The 22209-nt window shown below is 46.8% G+C and overlaps 1 protein-coding gene across 1 annotated transcript in view; it reads right to left on the bottom strand.

Annotated features, from left to right (window-relative positions):
* Nucleotides 1–1076: 1076 nt before the first annotated feature.
* CHEK2 (checkpoint kinase 2) overlaps nt 1077–22209 on the bottom strand; it is a 47172-nt gene continuing 26039 nt past the window's right edge. Inside the window, exons 12-15 of the mRNA XM_015427274.1 lie at nt 6070–6185; nt 5484–5569; nt 4128–4208; nt 1077–1752 (exon numbers count right to left, since the gene is read on the bottom strand). Of these exons, the coding sequence (XP_015282760.1) occupies nt 1672–1752; nt 4128–4208; nt 5484–5569; nt 6070–6185 (364 nt within the window). The 3' untranslated portion in view covers nt 1077–1671. The remainder of the gene's footprint in view (nt 1753–4127; nt 4209–5483; nt 5570–6069; nt 6186–22209) is intronic.

Raw genomic sequence — 22209 nt, 5'->3', positions numbered from 1 at the left:
CCATCTTGAAATGCCTTCGTACAAGTACCTAGTGCAGCACATCTGGAATACTGTGTAGAGTTCTGGTTGCTGCATCTCAAAAAGGATACTGGCCTTGTTTGTGGGCTTCCCTATAAGCAGCTGGCCCCTGTTGCAAACAGCACTGGGCTGGCTGGGCTACTGCTCTCATCCAGCATGGCTTCTGTTCTCTCTACTGTACAACTGCAGCCATTGCTCATTATACTCAGCCCCCCGGTCTGCTGCAGCAGGACTCTTGTTCTCACTGGAGAAGCAAGTTAATTCAGCAGCAGAAAAATGCTTCATTCCAGCTTCACTTAGCTCAGAGACTGGCACCGTGCCCCAACCCAACCGACCTGGCCATGTGGAACTCAGTGTGAGCTCAAGGCTAGACTACTGTTCCACATGGGTCTGCCTTTGCAGCTTTTTAATGTCTGCCCTTCTAAAAAGATGAAAGGCCTGGAGCCTCTCAGAAGTTACACCCTAACCCCTCCAGCCAACTGCAAGGACACAGAGATGCTTTGTTTCCATTCCTTTTCCATCTCCAGCAACACTTCAAAATATTCTTCAACACACACACACACCCTTTCTTGTCATAGGTAAGTTCTCCTTGCATGTTCTACCCCCTCCCGAGATCCATCTAGGCAGAGGCCTGGAATGGAAGGGGAAAAAGGATGAGAACACAGAATCCCACCCCTTGCAGTCTCCTGCCTCGGTTCAGACACAGTCCAAGTTCAGGAGCCAGGCAGAGCTTTCGGGCGCAAGGTCGGAGCCTGCAGTCCCTTCAGACCACAAATATCATCCCGTTCTTAGCTGCTATTTCTTCTTCACCTTCCTCCTCCTTGCCAGCACCCAAGAGGTCTTCTCAAAAGGCAACACATTTATTTATTTATTTTTCACATTTGTGTCCCGCCCTCCCCGATGGGCTCAGGGCGGCTAGCAGGGGCAGGGTAATTAACCGTGCCATAGTTAAAACATATAAAAAATATTAAAAACATCGACACTCGTACAGTGGAAGGATGCGTTGCAGTGCTTGACCAGCAAAGGATGTTTGTGTGTGGCATTCCAAGAAAACTCTTTCACTGCCACCCCCCCCCCCCCCATCATTCTGGGCTGGGAGAAGGAAGCTGCCAACAGTGCAAGTATTTAACTTACAATTAACTCCACAGCACTTTGGTAAGGAAAGTTTGGGGGTGGGGGTGGGGTTGGAAATCAGCAAATGCACTTGAAAGAATGTATTTTATACCCATTTATTTGTCTCTCTGAGAAAATATGTAATTGGAAGCTCAACAATGATTGTTTTTTGGTATCCCTTAAAAACAATTCACATCTTTAGGAGACTTGAGCCAGTATTAGTGCATAGAAAAGAGAAAAGGGCAGAGTCTCTTGTAAAAATGGGGCAGTTGGAATGTTTGTACTTGAACATCTGTGGATACTGGGTGCAGATATGAAACCAAAAGCACAGCAGAACTCCAAAACCATTGTTACAGCCACAGAAGGGTTCATCTGCCCACGTGAACAGCAGGGAACATCAGGAACCTTCCACAGTTCACCAAGTCTCTACATTCTTAGCAAGCAGTTCTTTATTTATCAGTGGTTGATGTGAAAAAACATAATACATTTCAAAGTTCTAGAAAAATTTACAGCTGCCGTTAAAGATGTTGCTCCACTTTTTCAACTTGGAGTCTGAGAGGCACGTTTAGGAGGATTTGGTGTGTCTTCCTTTTCATGACGCCGTTTTCTGCTTGTGGATGGCTGGAAGAGCAAGGGACAATGAAATATTTCCACTGTACCTTCTGCAGCAAGCAAAAGACATCCCCTGCAGCAGCACTCATGACGACCACACAAGGTGAGATGTGTCCGTCATTTACAGGAAATGCTCATCCGCACCTCCTTCTTGAAGCATAATATGCTCTCTTGGCCCTCTGCCTTTGAAAAACCATCATTTGCTTTCAGGGCTCCACCAAAACACCCTTCCAACAACACCTGAACAAGCCACAGGTCAATAATGGCATGATCACTAGTACAAAAAATTGAACTTCCTCCATCTGAAGGAATTTGTCATGAAATTCTTAAATCCCCAGTGACTATGGTGCTTGAAATTTTTCAGGATGAAAATCAATTAATTGCAAATCAACATGACCCCTTTTCAAACTCAATTCCACCTATCACTATTCAAAATAATAGCCGTGTTCACAAGTTACAGTGAATGTACGTACAATCCATGGAGAGTGTGTACACTTGATTGTTCTTTCTCTGCATGATGAGTAATTCTGATGTACAACTGAACATGTGATACAAGCCCCAAGTTTATCCAGGTAGTGGTTATCCCTGATTTCATTCATAAAACGAATGCGTGTTGGCTCTTCTTACAAACAGACATATATACACACAGGCAGGATGTATGTGTGTTCACTGTGACGTGTGACCAGGACTATTTTTTCCACATTGTAAGACCATATAAGAAGTATATACAAATATATATATAGCCCCTTAAGTTACAGCAAAAAACCCACAAAACCAGAAAGATATAAAGGTTAATATCAGTATGGAAGAATGAGGATTGATCTGGGAGAAAGTAACTCCAAGATCAGTCCCAACTGACCTTAAAGAAAACACATACAAGATTTTTTTCATTGGTATTGAACTCTGCATAAAATTACACTCCTAAAGTTTGCTACAAGCTCAATGTTGGAGACATGTTCTCTCCACCTGCTGGCGATGAAGAGGGAGACACCAGATGCCTCTCCCTGGGGCAGGCAAGAGCCCCACAGTTCTGGCACCAGGACCAAGGCCCTCTCCTCTCAGGCCACCGCCCTCAGATGGCGAGGGCACCCAAAGCGGGACCTCCGCAGAGGACCAAACGGGAGGAGGTGGTCCTTAAGGTATGTCGGCCCCAAACCACACAGGGCTTTGAAGGTCATAAGAACATAAGAGACGCCAATGTTGGATCAGGCCAAAGGCCCATCCAGTCCAACACTCTGTGTCACACAGTGGCCAGAAATACCAGGGGCCACCGGGAGGTCCAGAAATGGGGCCAGGACGCTAGGAGCCCTCCCACTGCTGTCAACAGCAGCACCTTGAATTGAGCCCAGAAGCAAACTGGGAGCCAGTGTAGGTGGAGCAAGACTTGGAGTGATGTGGTCCCTGTGACCCATCCGGGTCAACACACTCTGGCCGCAGCATTCTGTACAAGTGGTAGCTCCTGGATAGTCTTCAATCAAGGGCAGCCACGCATACAGCATATTGTAGTCACCTAACCTAGATGTCACCAGGGCATGTACCACACTGGTGAGGTCGTTCCTGCCCACGAAGGGCCACGGCTGGTGAGAGGCAGTTCTGGCCACCGCTGCCACCTGCTTACCTGCCAGGAGGCCCACGTCCAGCAGCCCCCACCAGCTATGAACTGGCTCCTTTTAGTTGAGTGCAAAATCCCAACTAGGACAGGAGAAGACACAGATTTTGGAAAACTGTAGTTCAGTTTGTTAGCAGAACATACACCCTTGGAACCTAAAATAATATTATTAGAATATTTGAATGGTTAGGTGTATCTCTCAGATAGGGAGCCATTTCTAAGCTTATTCACTGCTGCTAGAATTGTTAGAGGAGCAAACTAGAAGATACCCACCAAAAATTAAGAAAACATTTAGAATGGTTGATAAATTTAATAAAACAATGGATGTTGTTTATTATATTCTAGAATGAGAAAATAAGTGATAACATTCATCTGTTTGCTTTCTAGAGAGCCAGTCTGGTGTAGCGGCTTTTTAGAGAGCCAGTTTTGTGTAGTGGTTAAGAGCAGCGGACTCTAATCTGGAGAGTTGGGTCTGATTCCCCACTCCTCCTCCTCCACATGCAGCCAGCTGGGTGACCTTGGGCCAGTCACAGTTCTTTCAGAGCCCTCTCATCCCGACCTATCCCACAGGGTGTCTGTTGTGAGGAGAGGCAGGGAAAGGAGATTGTCAGCCGCTCTGAGACTCCCAAGTGAAGGGGGGGGGGGCAGGAATCCAACCTCTTCTTTATGAACCTTTATAGATCATTGGTTTGCAAATCCCCCCCCATAAGTGGTTTTTTGTGTGTGTGCAAGTATTAGGAAAAAATAACTTTAAAAAAAGAAAAGAAATATCTACCAAAGTTGGAGCTTCTGGTGCAAGCACCGAGTCATTCATTTGTGTCAGGAGCTGCTGAAATCTCTGCTTCATACCATTATCCTATGAAGAATAAGCATCAAAACACTTTTCACACTAGTTTTCAGCTGCAGGGATCACAAAGCAGATAACAAGCAACAAAGCACAATCTAAAATAACACAATGCTTCTATGCTTAAAATGCAAGAACAGCCTTCCATGTAATAAGACACACACTCCAGAAGCATGGGCAACAGTTGGAAGGAAGGAAGGAAGGAAGGAAGGAAGGAAGGAAGGAAGGAAGGAAGGAAGGAAGGAAGGAAGGAAGCTGGGCAGAAGGGCCCTGGCAGAGGAGCATGTGCCACCTGCAGTTGAATGATACCAAGGAGCTGGGGCATGGTCCTCTGGAGAGCCACAGGTGGCCCAGAGTCAATGCAATGAGCTGAATGGAGCAATGGTTTAACTGGGTCTATTTGGGAAAGGAGGCAGAGCTCACTGGGAGGAGGAGGAGCATCTGCTCTGCATGCAGAAGGGCCCAGGTTCCGTCCCTGGTGCCTCTAGTCAAAAGGTGCTGGGGAAGAGCTGAGGGGATCCCGTAGCACAGTCACCCGTTAGCACAGAAAATATGGTGCCGCCAGGTGGGTCACTGTTCTGGCTAGATAAGGCAACCTCACACGTTCCAGTGCAGAGCAGAAAACACAGGCAAGAGGAGGAGAAATGAACAGAAGGCTGCAAAAGGCAGCAGGCAACAACAACAACAACAGAAAGCCTGGCTGGAAATCGAATACTTCAAAAACAGGGCCAAGTCTACTATGAGGGAGGGCAAGGGAATCACCCTCAGAAGCAGATTTTGAGATCCTACCACTACAGTGACATTTCCCCCCTTGGGGGGGGGGGCAGGCCTCTTGGGCAGGTGGTGAACAGGCAACACAAGTTTTTTTTCAGCAGGAGCAGCAACAGAGAACTTACACGGCCTCCCTTGGTCGAGAGCCAAAGGTCAGTCCTGCAGAGCCAAAACCCGGTCTTCACTCTGTTACCAACCTCGGCTCATAACCACTTCATCGTGACAGGAGAGAGGCAGAGCATACAACTGCCACACATAAACAAGCAACCCGGCGGGCCGTGATGTGTTCCCTTAGTGGTGACACGGTGCCCAAGGTTTTGCCTTCCCCCAGGCTCCGTTGTCAGAAGACCCCTCCCCACACCACGTGTCTGAACTTCTTCGCCCTTCAAACCACAGCAAAATCTCCAGTGGGGAATTTTAAGGACACAAGGGCCTTAACATTTCAGCTCACGTTTCTCTCGTCACTCCAAGATTTCCTTACAAGAAGCAGAGACATCTGTTCCCCTGAGCATGTACCTGAAGCCACGGGTGTTCCAAGGCTTGTGCTATTTTGAATCGTTTGTCAACATCCACTGTTAGCAACTTCTGTACTAGGTCAAAGGCTGCAATAAAATACAACAGCTGGTCAACGACTCATCACTATTTGCTCTCCCTGCAGAGGCAAGCAGCAGTTGTGAGCGCTCAGGCCCCACACGAGGACACCAGAACTGCAAACAGAGGCCCTCGTGCTGCCGCCCTTCACAGCTCGCTCCACCCCCAGGATGTCACACAGGCCCAGACCGCCCTCAGAACCATTCAGCCCACGGCGGCACTCAGGGTCGAGGTGATTCCCCGGCATCTGCGAGGGAAGAGCCACCGGCGGGGCCAAGCAGGCGGTCCATTTGCTGCCAGAGGCCCTGCATGCAGAAATTGGCTGACACAGAAATGTCGCTGAGTACAGAACAGCCACAAGCAATTCTCATCTACATCAAGTCATGGTCACCTTCACTTTCATACAGGCCACGAAATACTACAATTACACTTATGCACAAAACGACTCCAGTCAAACGACCTAACAAAAGGCCTTCTCCTCCTTTATCCCCGAAGAATCACAGCAGCATACCCTCTTTCGATACACGCTTCCACTTATCCGCACAGAAGAAGTATTTGCCGTGGGTGATCTGCTCTCTCATAGGCTGCTGAGGATTTTGATCCGAAAAGGGTGGGTAACCAGAGAGGCTGTTCAACAAACACAAGAAGGAAAAACACGGTTTGGTTCAGCAAGTAAAACTCTAGGCAGTTCCCCAAAAAATCTCGTCTAACTTGCATTACACTGAACAGCCCATGAAAAAGACACCGTAAGGAAAGCACACCTGAGGGAATTCTCAGGTTCAAACCACACCTTGAGCCACTTTGAGCCACGATGATTTCATAGGGCTGTTATGCCACTAAAATGAATCAACTTAATCCTATGCATGTTTACTCATAAGTACAGAGAAATGGCTTGGATGGCATCAGTGGTCCCTCTAAATTGAGCTAGTGTGAGCTAGCTCACAGTTTTTTTAGCCTCTGTCTCACACATTTTTGTCTGGGCTCGGGAAGGGACGGCTCCAGAGCAAACTAGTTGTATGCAGCGGCTGAATCGCTCGCTCACAACTTTAATGCCAGGAGCTCACAAAGTGGGATTTTTGCTCACAAGAAGACTCCGCAGCTTAGAGGGAGCCCTGGGTCAGGGGATCCAGGAAACTGAAGCTCAAACCAGACTAGACTGAGGTGGTCTGGCTGACCACGGGATAAGAACAAGAATCCAGCCTGCTGTGGCCGAGGTGCCACTGGGGAGTGCTGCTGCTGGGGAGCCCCACGTGCCGACAGAAACACAAGTCTCCTGGGTGGGTTTTGGCACCTTTGGCCAAACTTCAGATGGTTTGCCAGTCACAGCTCTGCTTTAGCACATAGGACTTGGCCTCAGTTACCCGCAGGGGTCATTTGGGGCCGGAGCGCAACTCCAGCGTTTCAGTCTGCGGAGAGGGCGGGGGCCCCCTCTAGGAGCCTTCCTCGGCTCGCCCGAACTGAGGAAGGCACAGGGAGGCATTTAAATCTCTCCCCCTCTCTCCCTAGCTCTTCCTGGCTCGCCCGCCAAGGCAGGCGAGCCAGAAGAGGGTGGGGGGGGGGGCCCTCCAGAAGCAGGCCGGCGGGGGAAGCAAAAAAAAAAAAAAAAAAAGAGGGGGAGGCATCTTCAAAAGCCTCCCCTCCCCTTCCCTTCCCCAGCCGGCCTCCCAAGGCGAGCGGGGGGGGGGCGGAGCGAAGAGAGAAGGGGTTTAAAGTTTAAACCCCTTCTTCTCTATGGAGTCGCGCCGCAGCGGCGGTGCAATCTTTCCATTGTATTCTATGACCCCATAGAATGTAATGGAAAGATGACTCTAGAGAAAAGGGGTTTAAACTTTAAACCCCTTCTCTCTTCGCTCCCCCCCCCCAGCCCGCCTTGGTTAAGCAGCTGGGGAAGGGGAGGCTTTTGAATATGCCTCCCCCCCTTTGGCTTCCACTTCTGACATCACTTCCGGTGATGTCAGGGGGCATGGCATATGCTAATGAGCCATTATGCTAATGGACTATTAGATATGCTAATGAGCTCATGCAGCTCTTTTTCTACAAAATGACCCCTGGTTACCAGTGTTAAGTAAAAGGAGTCCACCAGTGAATACACTGAATCTCTGTGTACCTGTCTTAATAGTTTTTCCCTGTATCTTGTCCATCAGCTTAACAAACCACATCTTGTGTAACCAGATCGCCAACTCTGGCAAGCTTTGGTGTTCCCAGTTTTGAGTAAAGAGCATTCTGCCTGCCCCTTCTAACTGCCACACCAGCCACCACAACGTCTTAGGCAATACAGCTATACTGTGACTTAACAGATCCATGGAGGATTAGTGGGGCCAAGACAATTCTATATCTGCTGCACAACAAATCCCATGATGATGATGATGATGATGATGATGATGATGATGATGATGATATACTTTATTGTCATTGTACATAGCACAACGAAATTAACGTGCAATCATTCGGTGATCTACAAGCATACTCATATACGCTCACACAACCATACTCATATACACTCACACAACCTAACAATACAGTAGTAACATCACATATGTAAAAAAAGTGCCAATTTGATTTTCACATCTCCAACTCAGAGGAGTTTACAAATCCTTTTGATAAACTGCTGGATTATTATCCATTCTTGCTCATCCATATGGGAACAAATTATACTGCCTGGCACAGCCCAGAATGTATTAAAAGAGACTATGTGGCTTTGGGTCAAAAGGTGAAGGACCTGGGAACACAGGTTGTGTTTTTGTCAGTTCCTCCTGTTGAAGGCCCTGGATTAGGAAGGGAACGAAGAATACTGCAAATCAACAACTGGCTATGTATATGGTGTCATCAGGAAAGATTTGGATTTTTGGACCATGGCTGACGCTTTCAAGAAGCTCTTCTATCAGGAGATGGTTTGCACTTCACGAGGGTAGTGTTTGGCAAGAGCCTTGCAAACCTAATAAGGAGGGCTTTAAACTAAATCCTATAGGGGAGTGAGACAAAAATGCAAAGCCTAGTATGATGCCAATAACTGGAGATAAGAACGCTAACGTTTTGCAGGGAATGGCACATATGCTATGTATCATTAACTCATAGGTAAATACAGAAACAAAAACATCAGGGTGCATAAAACATGGATTCCGATGTCTCTACACTAATGTGCAGAGTATGGGAAACAAGCAGGAGGAACTTGAAGTCCTAATACAGGAAGGGGACTATGACCTAATAGGCATTATTGAAACTTGGTGGGATGACACTCACAATTGGAATATCAGGACTATGGGGTACAACTAATTTAAAAGAGACAGACAAATAAGGAAGGGCAGAGGAGTAGCATTATATGTAAAGGAGGTATATAGGTAAAGGTAAAGGTTCCCTTGCTCGAAAGCCAGTCGAGTCCGACTCTAGGGTTGCAGTGCTCATCTCCGTTTCACAGCCAAAGAGCCAGTGCTGTTTGAAGACGTTTCCGTGGTCATGTGGCTGGCATGACTAAACACCAAGGCGCACGGAACGCTGTTACCTTCCCACCGAAGTGGTACCTATTTATCTACTTGCAATTTCTTGCTTTCGAACTGCTAGATTGGCAGGAGCTGGCGGCAACTTGGGTCTTGAACTGCTGAACTACTGACCTTCCACAGCCTGCAGTTCAGCGTCTTAACCACTTGAGCCACCGCAGCTTAAGGTATATTAAGGTATGTACCGCAGCTTAAGGAGGTATATACTTGTCAACAGGGCTATTTTTGGGCAGGAACGCACAGGAACGGAGTTCCGGCTGGCTCCCGAGTTGGCCACACCCAGCAGGAACTCGTTAGCATAACAGGCCACACCCAACAGCAGAAACTCACCAGGACATTAGGGGTGTGTGGCCTAACATGCAAAGGGTTCCTGCTACAAAAAAAAAGCCCTGGGTTTTGACAACAAACAAGGTAAACAGAATAAGAAGCAAAAGGCGAGTGTGGCTGGATGACCACACCTCTGGTAATTTGGGGTGTGGCCTAATATGCTAATGAGGTGCCCTGTCAGGGGTGTGGCCTAATATGCTAATGTGTTTCTGCTGTTGGGTGTGGCCTGTTATGCTAATGAGTTCCTGCTCTGCTTTTTCTACAAAAAAAGCCCCGCTTGTCAAGAAATACATGAATCTGAGCATGGAAGTCCAGTTGAGAGTCTCTGGGTAAAAATAAAAGGAGTAAGAAATAATAGATATTTTGGTGGGGGTCAGCTATAGACCACCAAGCCAGGCAGAGAACTTGGATGAGACATTCCTAGAACAGATTACGAAGATCTCAAAGAGATGGGACATGGTGGTCATGGGAGATTTCAATCACCCAGATATTTGTTGGAAGTCCAACTCTGCAAAAAATGAAAGGTCCAATAAATTCCTGACTTGTCTTGTTGACAGCTTAATTTTCTAGAAAGTGGAAAGGGAAACAAGGGGATCTGCTACCTTAGAATTGATTCTTACTATGGTGAAACAGGGACCTGCCCTCAGCCCTGGGAGACTGAGGTGCCGTCCTGTGGCTCGCGAGCCCCTGTTTTGGCCTTCCCACCCTAATTGGTGGGGCTATTTCTCTCCATTAAATGCTGCCACCACTCACTGAATTGACACCGCCTTCCTAGAGGTACAGTGAGACCCCTCTGGCTAATTTCCCCACCTTGGGAAATGGGTACCTCAATCTTTGGGCGCCCCCTGGAGAATTGGCAACGTCTCCAATTTGGGCCCGTTTGTGTTCCCTGGCCTCCCTTTGCCCTTGGTAATGTGCAGAGTGGGGAGGACTATGTGGTTAAGGCACACGAGGCTTTTTAAACTCAAAAAGGAAGATTTATTTAACTGTATACAGGTTAGGCATGAAAATAAACACAGGGACTTCAACATAACCTGGGCACAGAAATAAAACAGGATTGAAACGCAAGTCCTCTGCCCCTACACACACCCTCTCTTCCTCTGTAGTGGCTTGTGGCCTCAGGCCAGGAATTGCTTTCTCCCTCCTCGTGGTTGGAGGGAAACTGCAGCCCTTCCCTGGACTGGTCCCCAGTACTGCCACCCTCCTGGGCTCCCCACCACGATTTACGGTGGCCTGGATTGCCCACAGAGTCTGAGGTGACGGGAGCCCCCACTTGTCCACTCCCTTGACGCTCTGGTCCACACTAAGCCAAAGGCTGAAGATCAGGCTGAAGACTAAGCGGAGACTGACTCTCCCCTCAGGAGCCAAAACCTTTATCTCCTTGGCCCCGCCCCCTGGGGTGTGTCAACTTTTCCCGCTCTTTTTCCTCAAGGCTGCTGGGAACTGTAGGCAGGGAGGTACGGCAGCTCCATTGCTCCCTATGGAGTACCCCCCCACACGTAAGGAACTACCAGGCTGGCATCCATTTTAAGGCCTGGCAGCCATTTCGTCACACTTACCAACAGGGAAGAACTGGTTGACAAGGTTAAAGTAGTGGGCACCAATGCTCCCTCTAAACTGTGGAGTCTTGTGAGCCAAATTCTACTTTGTGAGCTCCTGGCATTGAAGTTGTTGAGTGGGCAATTTGGCTACTGCATAAATTAGTTTGCTCTGGAGCTGAGGCAAAAATGTGTGAGCCGGAGCCTAAAAAACTGTGAGCTAGCTCACACTAACTCAGTTTAGAGGGAATACTGGTGGGCACCCTGGGTAGTAGTAACCATGTAATTTTGGAATTTACACTCTTGGGGAAGGTAAAAGCTGTACGTAGTCAGACATATAGGTTGGACATCAGAAAAGTAAATCGACAAACTTAAAGTTATGCTGGGTAGAATCCCATGGTCAGAAATACTTAAGGAGAAGGGCGTTCAAGAGGGGTGTGGGTTTCTTAAAAGCAAAATATTGAAGGCACAATCACAAACAATTCCTATGAGAAGGAAAAATGGGAGGAGCCTAAAGAAGCCAAGGTGGCTCCATAAACATTTAGTAAATAGAAGGACGGCCTTATAACCAAGGATGCATATAAACAAATACGCACCTGACCATAAGATGCACCTAGTTTTTAGAGGAGGAAAACAGGAAAAAAAATATTCTGAACCAAATAGTGTAATGAACGGTGAGCCAAAGGCGGATAAACGCGGGGGGTGTTCACACGAGCAGCCTCCCCTTCCTCCTCCTCCAGACCCGGAGTGACAGCGCGAGGCGAGGGGCAGCAGGGAGGGAGAGGGGCAAACACCGGAGGAGGAGGAAGGGGGGGCGACTTGACTGTGAGAACTGACACGAGCGCGCAGGCGCGTGAGGGTGAGAAGGGGTTGGGAAGGGGCGAAGCGAGGAGCCGGCGCGCGCCCGTGCGTCTCTGCGCCTGTGCGGCAGCTTGGGTCTGTGGAAGTCTGGAAGCTGCACACGCGTGTGAAAGAGACACGGAGGGAGAAATGGGGGGGGATGCCAGGCGTCTCTGCTTCTTGTGCTGCGCGAGTGCTTTGTTGCCCTTCGTCCCCCGGTGCAGCTTGGGTCTGTGGAAGTCTGGAAGCGACACGGGGGGAGAAATGGGGGGGGGGACGCCAGGCGTCTCTGCTTCTTGTGCCGCGCGAGTGCTTTGTCGCCCTTCACCCCCTGGTGCAGCCGCAGCAGCAGCAGGTCTTTTCGACTAGTCAGCTGAGCTGTGCAGCGTCTGCAGCCGAGAGGAGTATTCGGTCCATAAGACGCACACACTCCCCCCCACTTTTTTTGGGGGGGGAAATGCGTCTTATGGAGCGAAAAATATGTTAATCAGTAAAGACAGAGTTAGGAAAGCTAAGGATCAGTATGAGTTTACACTAGCAAGAGATGCTGAAAACAACAAAAAAAGGCTTCTTTTCTTATCTTCAAAGTAAGAAAAAGAGCAAGGACATGGTAGGCTCACTGCGGCGATAGAAAAGTGAAATTCTAACAAGTGATGAAGAGAGGGCAGAACTGCTCAATTCCTACTTTTCCTGAATCATCTCTTACGAGGGAAATGGTGATCAACATGGCAAAAACAGAACACATGGTGAGGGAAGGGAGTTGCAGCCTAGGATCAACACAAGGATAGTATATAAACACCTAGTTCCTTTAAATGAAACGAAGTCCTCGGGGCCAGATGAGCTGCATCCAAGGGTACTAAAAGAACTCACAGATGTAATTGCTGAGCCTCTGTCCATTATTTTTGAGAATTTTTAGAGAACAGGTGAGGTGCCAGAAGACTGGAGGTGGGCAAATGTTGTCCCTGTATTCAAGAAGGGGAAAAAGGAGGATCCGGGTAACTACTGACCCGTCAGCTTGACGTCTCTACCATGAAAAGTTTTAGAACAAATCATCAGTCAGTCCTTGAGAACTTAGAAAGGACAGATGTGATTGCTAAGAGCCAGCATGGGTTTTGCAAAAACAATTCATGTTAGACTAACCTTATATCTTTTTTCGAGAAAGTTACTACCTTGCTGGATCAGAGGAATGCTGTAGACATAGTTTATCTTGATTTCAGTAAGGCTTTTGGTAAGGTTCCACGCAATATTTTTGTTGACAAATTGGTAAAATGTGGCTTGGATCCTCTAGGAGAGGAGTGACAAGTGGAGCGCCTCAAGGATATGTCCTGGGATCTCTTTTGTTCAGCATCTTTATGAATGATTTGCATGAGGGAATAGAGGTAATGTTTATTAAATTTGCAGATGATACTAAATTGGGAGGGGTAGCAAATATGGTAGAAGACAGAGTCAGGATACAGGATGATCTTGACAGGCTGGAAAACTGGGCTAAAACAAATAAAATGAATTTTATTGGGGATAAATGTGAAGTTCTGCACTTAGGTAGGAAAAAATCAAATGCATAATTATAGGATGGGGGAGATTTGTCTTGCCAGTAGCATGTGTGAAAAGGGTCTAGGGGTCTTAGTAGACCATACACTGAACATGAGTCAGCAGTGAGATGCGGTAGCTAAAAAGGCAAATGCCATTCTGGGCTGCATCCATAGAAGTATAGTGTCCGGATCACACAAAATGATGGTATTGCTTTACTCTGCTCTGGTTAGACCTCACCTAGAGTATTGTGTTCAGTTTTGGGTACCACAATTTAAGAAGAATATAGACAAGCTGGAACGTGTCCAGAGGAGGACAAAAAGATGGTGAGGGGTCTGGAGACCACGTCCTATGACGAAAGGTTGAAGGAGCTGGGTATGCTAATTTATTTATTTAATTTATATCCTGCCCTCCCTGCCAAGGCAGGCTCAGGGCGGCATACATGGGGTGTATAAAACAATTAAAACACAAATTAAATAAAATCAGGACAATACAATGATAAACATAAGATAATATAAAGTGCTAGTTTGTATCAGATGGTGGGGCATTAGCAGCCTCCTCAGTCAGCAGCTGGCTAACATCACAGTCTCGGTTAAATTGGCTGTTAGCAATGATGTTAATATTAATATTAGGGCCAGGTCCTCAGTTTCTTGGGTGCGGCTCCCTAATCGAAGGCCTGGTGGAAGAGCTCTGTCTTGCAGGCCCTGTTTAGCCTGCGGAGCAGACAACTGAGAGGTGATATGATAATCATCTTCAAGGACTTGAAGGAATGTCATATAGAGGATGGTACGGAGTTGTTTTCTGTTGCCCCAGAAGGTTGGACCAGAACCAACAGGTTGAAATTAAATCAGAAGAGTTTTCGGCTAAACATTAGGAAGAACGCCCTGACAGATCGGTTCCTCTGTGGAACAGGCTTCCTCGGGAGGTGGTGGGCTCTCCTTCTTTGGAGGTTTTCAAACAGAGGCTAGATGGCCACCTGACAGCAATGCAGAATCTGTGAACTTAGGCAGATCACGAGAAGGGAGGAAAGGCTGCATTCTTGCTCAGTTCTTTTGGCCCTTTCTTACACGCTCAGGGGAATGTTGATCCACCCCTTTGGTTGTTTATGCCATTTTAATGTTGCTAGCCGCCTTGAGCCAGGTATCTGGAAAGGCGGGATATAAATATAAACAATAAATAAATAAATAAATAAAATCAGGGTTTTAAAATTTAAATTAGATTTTTTTCATAGAATGTTTTTTGAGAAAAATTTATTTAAATAGTTTTTTATTTAAGATACATTATAGTCCAAAGGTTATCATGAAATATGGATGAGTTTCTAATTACGCAACATGAGGCATTATTCATGCAATTTTGGGGAGCAATTTTTCTGTCTAGAAGATATTATCACAGATGCTTCATTTTGTAGTTCTCAAAACTGTGAATTTGTGTCTGCAGAGATAACATGCCTCTTCTTCACAGCAAAAATGTTATAAAATGAATATACAGAGTTAAGAGACCTCAGTCCTTTTGGTCCTCTGCAAATCTATGCACACGAATCAGCCCCTTTTCTCTTAGGTGCTAAGTTTCAAGAAGTTCAATGAATATAAGATTGTTTGGGGTGGAATAGGTCTGGAAAAGGAGGAGATATTAAGAGCTACGTGTGAGGAGGGAGGGGCAAGCAGTAAAAATGAAACTTTTTGAGCAGAATATTTCAGAAATTTTGAAATATTTGTGAGTGTGTCCTCATACAAGAATACATATGCTATATAATGTTATTGTTTTAGTTAAATAAAACAATTTAAATGGTTATGTTAATTATTATTTTTCTCCTTCGAATAAAGTACAGCAGAAAAGTTGTCCAAATATGAATGATTAACCTATTAAACTGGAGACAGAATCATAGAATCACAGAGCTGGAAGGGGCCACCCAGTCCAACCCTCAGCTCAAGGCAGGATTAGTCTAGAGCATCCCTGACAAGTGTTTGTCCAGCTGCTGCACAACTCTGACTGTAAAAAACGTTTTCCTAATGTCCACCCCCACCCTTAATTTAAACCCATTATTGCGAGTCCTCTCCTCTGCTCCCTGCCCTCCTCTAAGTGACAGCCCTTCAAATACCTCAAGAGAGCAATCATGCCCCCCCCCAACCTCCTCTCCTCCAGACTGAACATTCCCAAGGAGTCCCTCAGCCTTTCGTCACAGGGCTTCTTGGTCTCCAGGCCCCCCATCATCCTCGTCGCTCTCCTCTGCACCTGCTCCATTCTGTCCACAACCTTTTTGAAGTGAGGCCTCCAGAACTGCACCCAATACTCCAGGTGCGGCCTGACCAATGCAGTGTACAACTGAACTGTCACATCTTGCGATTTGGAAGTTATGCCTCTGTTGATACACCCCAAGATCACATTAGCCTTTTTTGGTGCCGCATAACACTGGCTGCTCATATTTAACTTACAGTCCACCTGTACCCCAAGATCTCGTTCACACACACTGCTACCCAGAAGGGTATCCCCTATCCAGTATGTGTGTTCCTCATTTTTGTTACCCAGATGTAGAACTCAGTACTTATCCTTGTTAAATTACATCTTGTTCACATCCACCCACTTTTCCAGTGTGTTCAGATCTCACTGAATTTTATCTCTATCTTCTGGTGTGTTTGCTGCTCTTCCCAATTTGGTGGCATCTGCACATTTAATGGGTAGCCCCTCCACACCCTCGCCAGATCATTTATAAAAATATCAAACCGAGCCCTGTGGCACTGCATTGCACTGGACATCTCTCTCCATTCAGATGAAGTGCCATTACAGCTACTCTTCTGAGTGTGGTTCTCCAACCAGTTCCCCACCTACCTAACTATCCTACAGTCCAGTCCACGGTCCTCTAGTTTACCCATCAGAATATCATGGGGAACTCCGTCAAAAGCTTTACTGAAATCCAGCTGAACAACATCAACAGCATTCCCTCGATCCAGTAAGCTCATCACTTGATTGGAGAAGAAAATGAGGTTGGTCTGGCAGGACCTGTTGGGGACAAATCCGTGCTGACCATGTTGCCGTTTAGATGCTCACAGATCAATTCCCTTTAAAATCTGCTCCAGTGTTTTCCCTGGGACAGAGGTCAGACTGACAGGCCTCTGTCAGTTTCCTGGGTTATTCCTCCTCCCTTTTTTGAAAACTGGGATCACACCTCTCCTCCTCCAGGTCTTCTGGCTCATCTCCCCTCCTCCAAGAGGTCTGAGGATAACGGATTGACAAAGGCTCTGCAAGTGTTCTAGAAAGTTCTTTGAGGACCATTAGGTGCGTACCATCTGGCCTGGGGGACCTGTACTCATTCAGCCAGGTGCTTCTCAACTACCTCTCTGTCCGTGTCAACCAGCAGCCCGGATGCAGTGCCTTGCCCACGACCACCTCTAGATAAGCCTGTTCTCGTCTTCTGGGGAAAAAATGAGGCAAAATAGTCATTGAGTCATTCTGCTTTCTCTCTGTCCTCTATCAGAGTTTCTCCATTTTCATCCAACGGTGGGCCCATTGCCTCTTTTATCTTGTGTTTGCTCCTCACATATCTGAAAAAGTTTCTTGTAGCGAGCCTCCCTGGCCAGTTTTAGTTCATTGTGAGCTTTGGACTCTCTGATAGCAGACCTCCAGTGCCTAGCAACCCACAGATCCTCTTCTTTAGAGGTATGTCCCTGCCTCCATTTCTTGAACATTTCCTTTTTCTCCTTTAGTATATCACACAGTTCTCTGTTCATCCACACTGGCTTCTTGGACCCCCTACCATGTTTCCTCCGTCTTGTTAGAATGGCCATGGCCTGCACTTGCAAGAGCTCTTGTTTCAGGAGAGCCCGCCCTTCACTCGCCCCCTTTCCCTTCTTCTAGCAGCCTTGCCCATGGAATGAGTCTCACCAGGCCTCTGAGTTTATTAGTTATAAAAATTTTATGAGATTTATATCCCATCCTCCCCACTGAGGCAGGTTCAGGGCAGTTCACATTAAAATTTAAAAACAGACTAGAACCATAAAACAGTTCTAAGGTACTATATGTAAATATTACATGTTTGACGACAAACATAGTTTTTAAGTATTAAAACCTGCCTTACTGAAATCTAACATATACGTGTGGCTATGAACTTCCTTGGCCCCCCCACAGCAAAAGGAATTCTAGCAGGACAGGGTCACCTCCCCCTAAGGCCCCCACCCCCTTCACCCCATCTACCCTCTCTTTGCCTGTGGGTCAATATTAAGTCGAGTGTGGCCGAGCCCCTCGTAGCCTCCTCCGCCATTTGATGAAGGAAGCTGCCGTCTAGACGGGTCAGGAAGTTGCGTGACTGTGGACGCTTTGCAGAGTTGGTCTCCCAGCACACATCAGGGAAGCTGAAGTCACCCATAACTACCAGGCCATGCTGTTTGGACACCCCGTCAAGCTGTTCCAGGAGGGCAGCCTCCACCTCCTCCTCCTGGCCAGGAGGTCTGTAGCAGACTCCAACCACAATCCGGTTTGTCCTTCCTTCCCTTATCCTCTCACCCAGATACTTTCCACCGGGCTGGCGCCCTCCCCCTCCAGTATTTTCTGAATAGGGGGCGGTAGGCCAAATAAGTTTGGGAACCTCTGAAAGGGTGCTTCATACGTTCAAACAGAAGGCTCTGAATTGCAGTAAAAGAGGGGGAGGTTGTACATGCAATAAACGTTGCAACAGACTATAATACTAACCCTTATGGAAGCAACATCCCGAGCTGATCCGTTCTAGTATACTTCTAATACCTTCTGGACATTCCTGTCTGGTACACTCTGTGGAACCGCAGAGGCACGAGGGCCTTCCTGAGAGCCTCAGGCAAACTGTTCCTCAGCCGTCAGAGAGAATGTGAGAGCCAGCATGGTGCAGTGGTTAAGAGTGGCGTACTCTAATCGGGAGAACCAGGTTCAATTCCGCACTCCTCCTCCATATGAAGCCAGGTGGGTGACCTTGGGTCGATCACAGTACTCTCAGAGCTCTCTCAGCCCCCAAAATAAGTCTAGCTTGCCACCTACTGGTGCATAATTATAAAAGAGTTAGAAATTGACTGCCAGACAATCTTAGGATCTCCTGGCTATAATACACACAATGTCATACAATAACTATAATTACTGCAGAGAGAATGTGTGTGAAAGGGGAACTGGTGGTTTTGTATGGTGGCATCTTCAGAACCCAGCTTTGCTCAGATGAGCGGAGCTGTCGTGATGGAACACAGCAGAGCAGACAGTCCTGCAGTTGGGTGGGCCCCATGCCTTGAGGAGGCCTGTCGGTGCCAGCTGGCAATCCTGGAAACTGACTGATAACCAGTGGAATGTAGCTGGGAAGGCCTGGCGTGGTCCAATCCGTTTTCTGGGGGTGGGACTAACACTGTCAATCTAAGGATGGGGCAGAACCACCTGCATATGGCCCTAAAATGGACTGGTGTTCGGTTTCAGTTCAGTTTATTGATTTGGTCCTTGGACCAGTCATACAAAAAAACAAGAAGAAGTACACCTTTACAATATTCAAAAATTTTAAAATACTTCAATAAAACATTAAAAGCAGATTAAAATTTAATCTAATGTCTAACTACCTTGAAGATAGATCCAGGTGGGCTCAGCCGTGTTGGTCTGAAGCAGCAGAACAAATTCAGATTCCAGTGGGGCACCTTTAAGACCAAGGAAGGTTTATTCAAGGCACGAACCTTCGTGTGCACACACACCTTTTCAAAGAAATTTTTGAACTGAAATTGAAATATTTCAAAATTTTCAAATATTTGAAATGAAATATTTCAAAATTTTCATATTTGAAAAAGTTCTACCTTAACTACCTAACTACCATAAAGTTCCCGTAACCTGAGTATCACCATCCAGAAGCTAGCTACTTGGTAGCTGATCTCGGGATTTCTATCAGATAGAAGAAACTCGAGTCTAGTTTTCCAGAAAGACCTAGAATTTTTTCAATCAACCGAGTGACGATCTCAGTCCATGCCACCTTATAATATGGACATATTAAAAAAATGTGCTATGTAGCCTCAACCTCCCTTAATGGGGAGGTACAAAGCCTATCTGTGAAAGGAATATTCTTTTATTTTCCTTCAAGTACTGTAGGAGGGAGGGCAGTCTGGTGCAGTTTGATGCTGGTTTTTTGAAGGGGGACCACCCAGTTTTTGTTGTTCTTGCAACAATGTCTGGGACTGCTGGCAGGCATGCAACGGCCTTTCTGCACACCGGAGTGTGTCCTTCCTGTGTGCATGTGCCAGGGGCTCTGTGATGGATTGCAAAGACAAAACTGGTTTTAAAATGCTGCCTGGGACAGAGAGGCAGGGAGGTTATGAGTTAATCTACCCTGGAGAGAAGAGCTGAGGTGATTGGCTGCTCTACTTGCCAATCAGAGAGCAAGTAGAGCAGCCAATCACATAAGCTCTTCCCTGGAGCTCTTCCCTCTCTCTCTCTCTCAGTACCTGGTTCCTTTTCATTTCCTCCACGAAGACTTTGACTAATGCCTAGATAGAAGTTGTAGGGAGCAAAGGTTTCTCTTCCGCTATCACTTTCGCAAATATTTTGTAATCATTGTTCAAAAGCGATATTGGTCTATAATTCTTTACATTGGTTAGATCCTGGCCTTCTTTGGGTATTAACGATATAATAGCGTCCTTCCAAGATTCAGGTATAACTTTCGTATCCCTAATATCATTTGTTAGCATTTCCAGGACCGGAATTAACGCTTCTTTCAGTTTTTTATAGAATTTTGCGGTAAATCCATCCGGTCCTGGCGCTTTTCCCAATTTTGTGTCTTGGATTGCTTTGCCCAGTTCTTCCTTTTGGATACGACCATTCAGTAGACCTTTGTATTCTCCTTGTATCTTTGGCAGTGCTGTGTGTTCGAAATATTTATTTACTTTTACCAAATCAGACTTCTTTCCTTGAAATAATTTTGCATAGTATTTTAAAAAAGCATCTTTTAATTCCTTTAGGATCGACCCTTCCGGTTTCTCTTGACGTATTCGTCCACTATCCCATTTCCAGTCCTGGGAATCATCCCACCAAGTCTCCGCCATGTCGACTAAATCAGATCCCTCCGTCTTCATTAGAAGCTCAAGCTCTTCCTCCTTATTGGCCAAGCTTTGGGCATCAGTATGTAGACACCTGAAGCCTTTGGCTCCATTAGACCCGGCCCTCGCAGGTGGGCCTCTGTTGTTTGTTCTCCTTCATTTAAATCCCTATGTTGGTCATCTCCTTCCCCTCCTGGTGTCAGTTTATAGCCCTCTTGATGAATCTCGCCAGGTTTCTGCCAAACACATTCTTCCCCGACCTTGACAGGTGAAGTCCATTGTGTGCTAGTAGGTTGTTGTCCAGTAAATCTAGCCCATGGCCCCAGAATCCAAATCGCTCCTGCCGGCACCACCAACACAGCCAGTGTTTCACCTCCATCATCATCATATCCCCCTTCCAATGACAGGAAAGATCGAAGAGAACACCACCTGTGCTCCCATTCCCTTCAGCTTCCTCCCAAGAGCTTCATAGTCACCCTTAATGCTTTCGATGTGGTTCACAGTCGTGTCATTGGTTCCTACGTGGACCATCACAAATGGGTAATACTCTGTAGGTTTGATGAGTTTAGGGATCCTTTCTATAATATCTTTAATTTTTGGCCCTGGCAAGCAATCAGGCCTGGACACATGATGTTCCATATCCTTCAGCAAGGAGTCACCTATGACCAACACCTTCCTTTTCTTTCCAGTGCCATTTCTTCGTCTCTCCCTGGCCTCCTCCCTCTGTCTCCCTTGTGTCTGTGATACTTCCGCTGACAGTGTTTCCATCTCTGCCTCCACTGCAAGGGCCTGGAATCGATTTCTTAGTTCTAATGGCACCGAGTGCTGTTGTCCCTTTGACTGGTCTCTTCTTCCCTATGCAGGAAATCAAGGCTATTAATGAAGTCCTCCCCTTCCTTAATCTCATGGAGAGTAGTAATCCTTTCCTCCAGGCTCCAAACCTTCTCCTCTAAGAGTCCTATCAACTTGCACTTCTGACAAGTGTAGTCTGTCTTGTCTTCAGAGAGGAAGACAAACATGGCACACTTCTTGCAGGTGACTGGAAATGGTCCATGAGCATTCATCATCAAAGTTCCCTCTAAGCGGTGGAGTCCTGTGAGCAAGTATTCTACTTTGTGAGCCACTGGCATTAAAGATGCGAGTGAGCAATCTGGCTACTGCATAAATTACGTTTGCTCTGGAGCCCCATCCTTCCTGAGCTAAGACAAAAATGTGTGAGCCAGAGGGTAAAAAACTGTGAGCTGGCTCACACCAACTCAGCTTAGAGGGAACACTGTTCATCATCACTTTCTAAGTGGAGTCTTTCACCTAGAAATACCTGGGTGTGCTGATATACCCTGAGAATTAGAGAACTGACCAAAAGGCTACCTGAGCCAAAAGGGGTAACAAGCACAACAATATAAATGCTTCTTAACTACTTATGGGATCCCCAGACCCGATCCCCAGGCTAAGAGCCCTTTAGCTCTCACCCTTCAGATCGCACCAAAGGGTTGCGCCTCTGGCGAGGAGGAGCTTTGCAATTCAAAGGCTCACAGGCCCCACCTCCCAACAGCCACAGCAACAGTAGAGGGCGGGGCCAGCAACCAACCCCCAGCAAAGAGGCCCTCCTCCCTCAGCAAGAAACCAGACCAAAAAAACAAAACAAAACCCAAAAAACAAAACAAAACAAAAAACCAGAAACAAAAAAACCCCAGAATGAGCTCCCAGAGGAGACCGGGGCCCTGCGGGACCTCGTGCAGTTCTGCAGGGCCTGCAAAACAGAGCTCTTCCACCAGGCCTTCGTAGCTGCCACCACCACCACCACTACTAATCAATAACAACTGACAACCAGAGTGGAAGCCCTGAGTCGTTGGTCCCTGTGACTACCGCCTGTCCTAGTTTACCCTAACTGAAGCCGACCAATAGA

The sequence above is a fragment of the Gekko japonicus genome, unplaced genomic scaffold (assembly GCF_001447785.1).
Source record: "Gekko japonicus isolate JY-2015 unplaced genomic scaffold, Gekko_japonicus_V1.1 scaffold1498, whole genome shotgun sequence".
NCBI lineage: Eukaryota > Metazoa > Chordata > Lepidosauria > Squamata > Gekkonidae > Gekko > Gekko japonicus.
The sequence above is the reverse complement of the archived record's forward strand: the minus strand, read 5'-3'. Positions and strand labels throughout refer to the sequence as shown.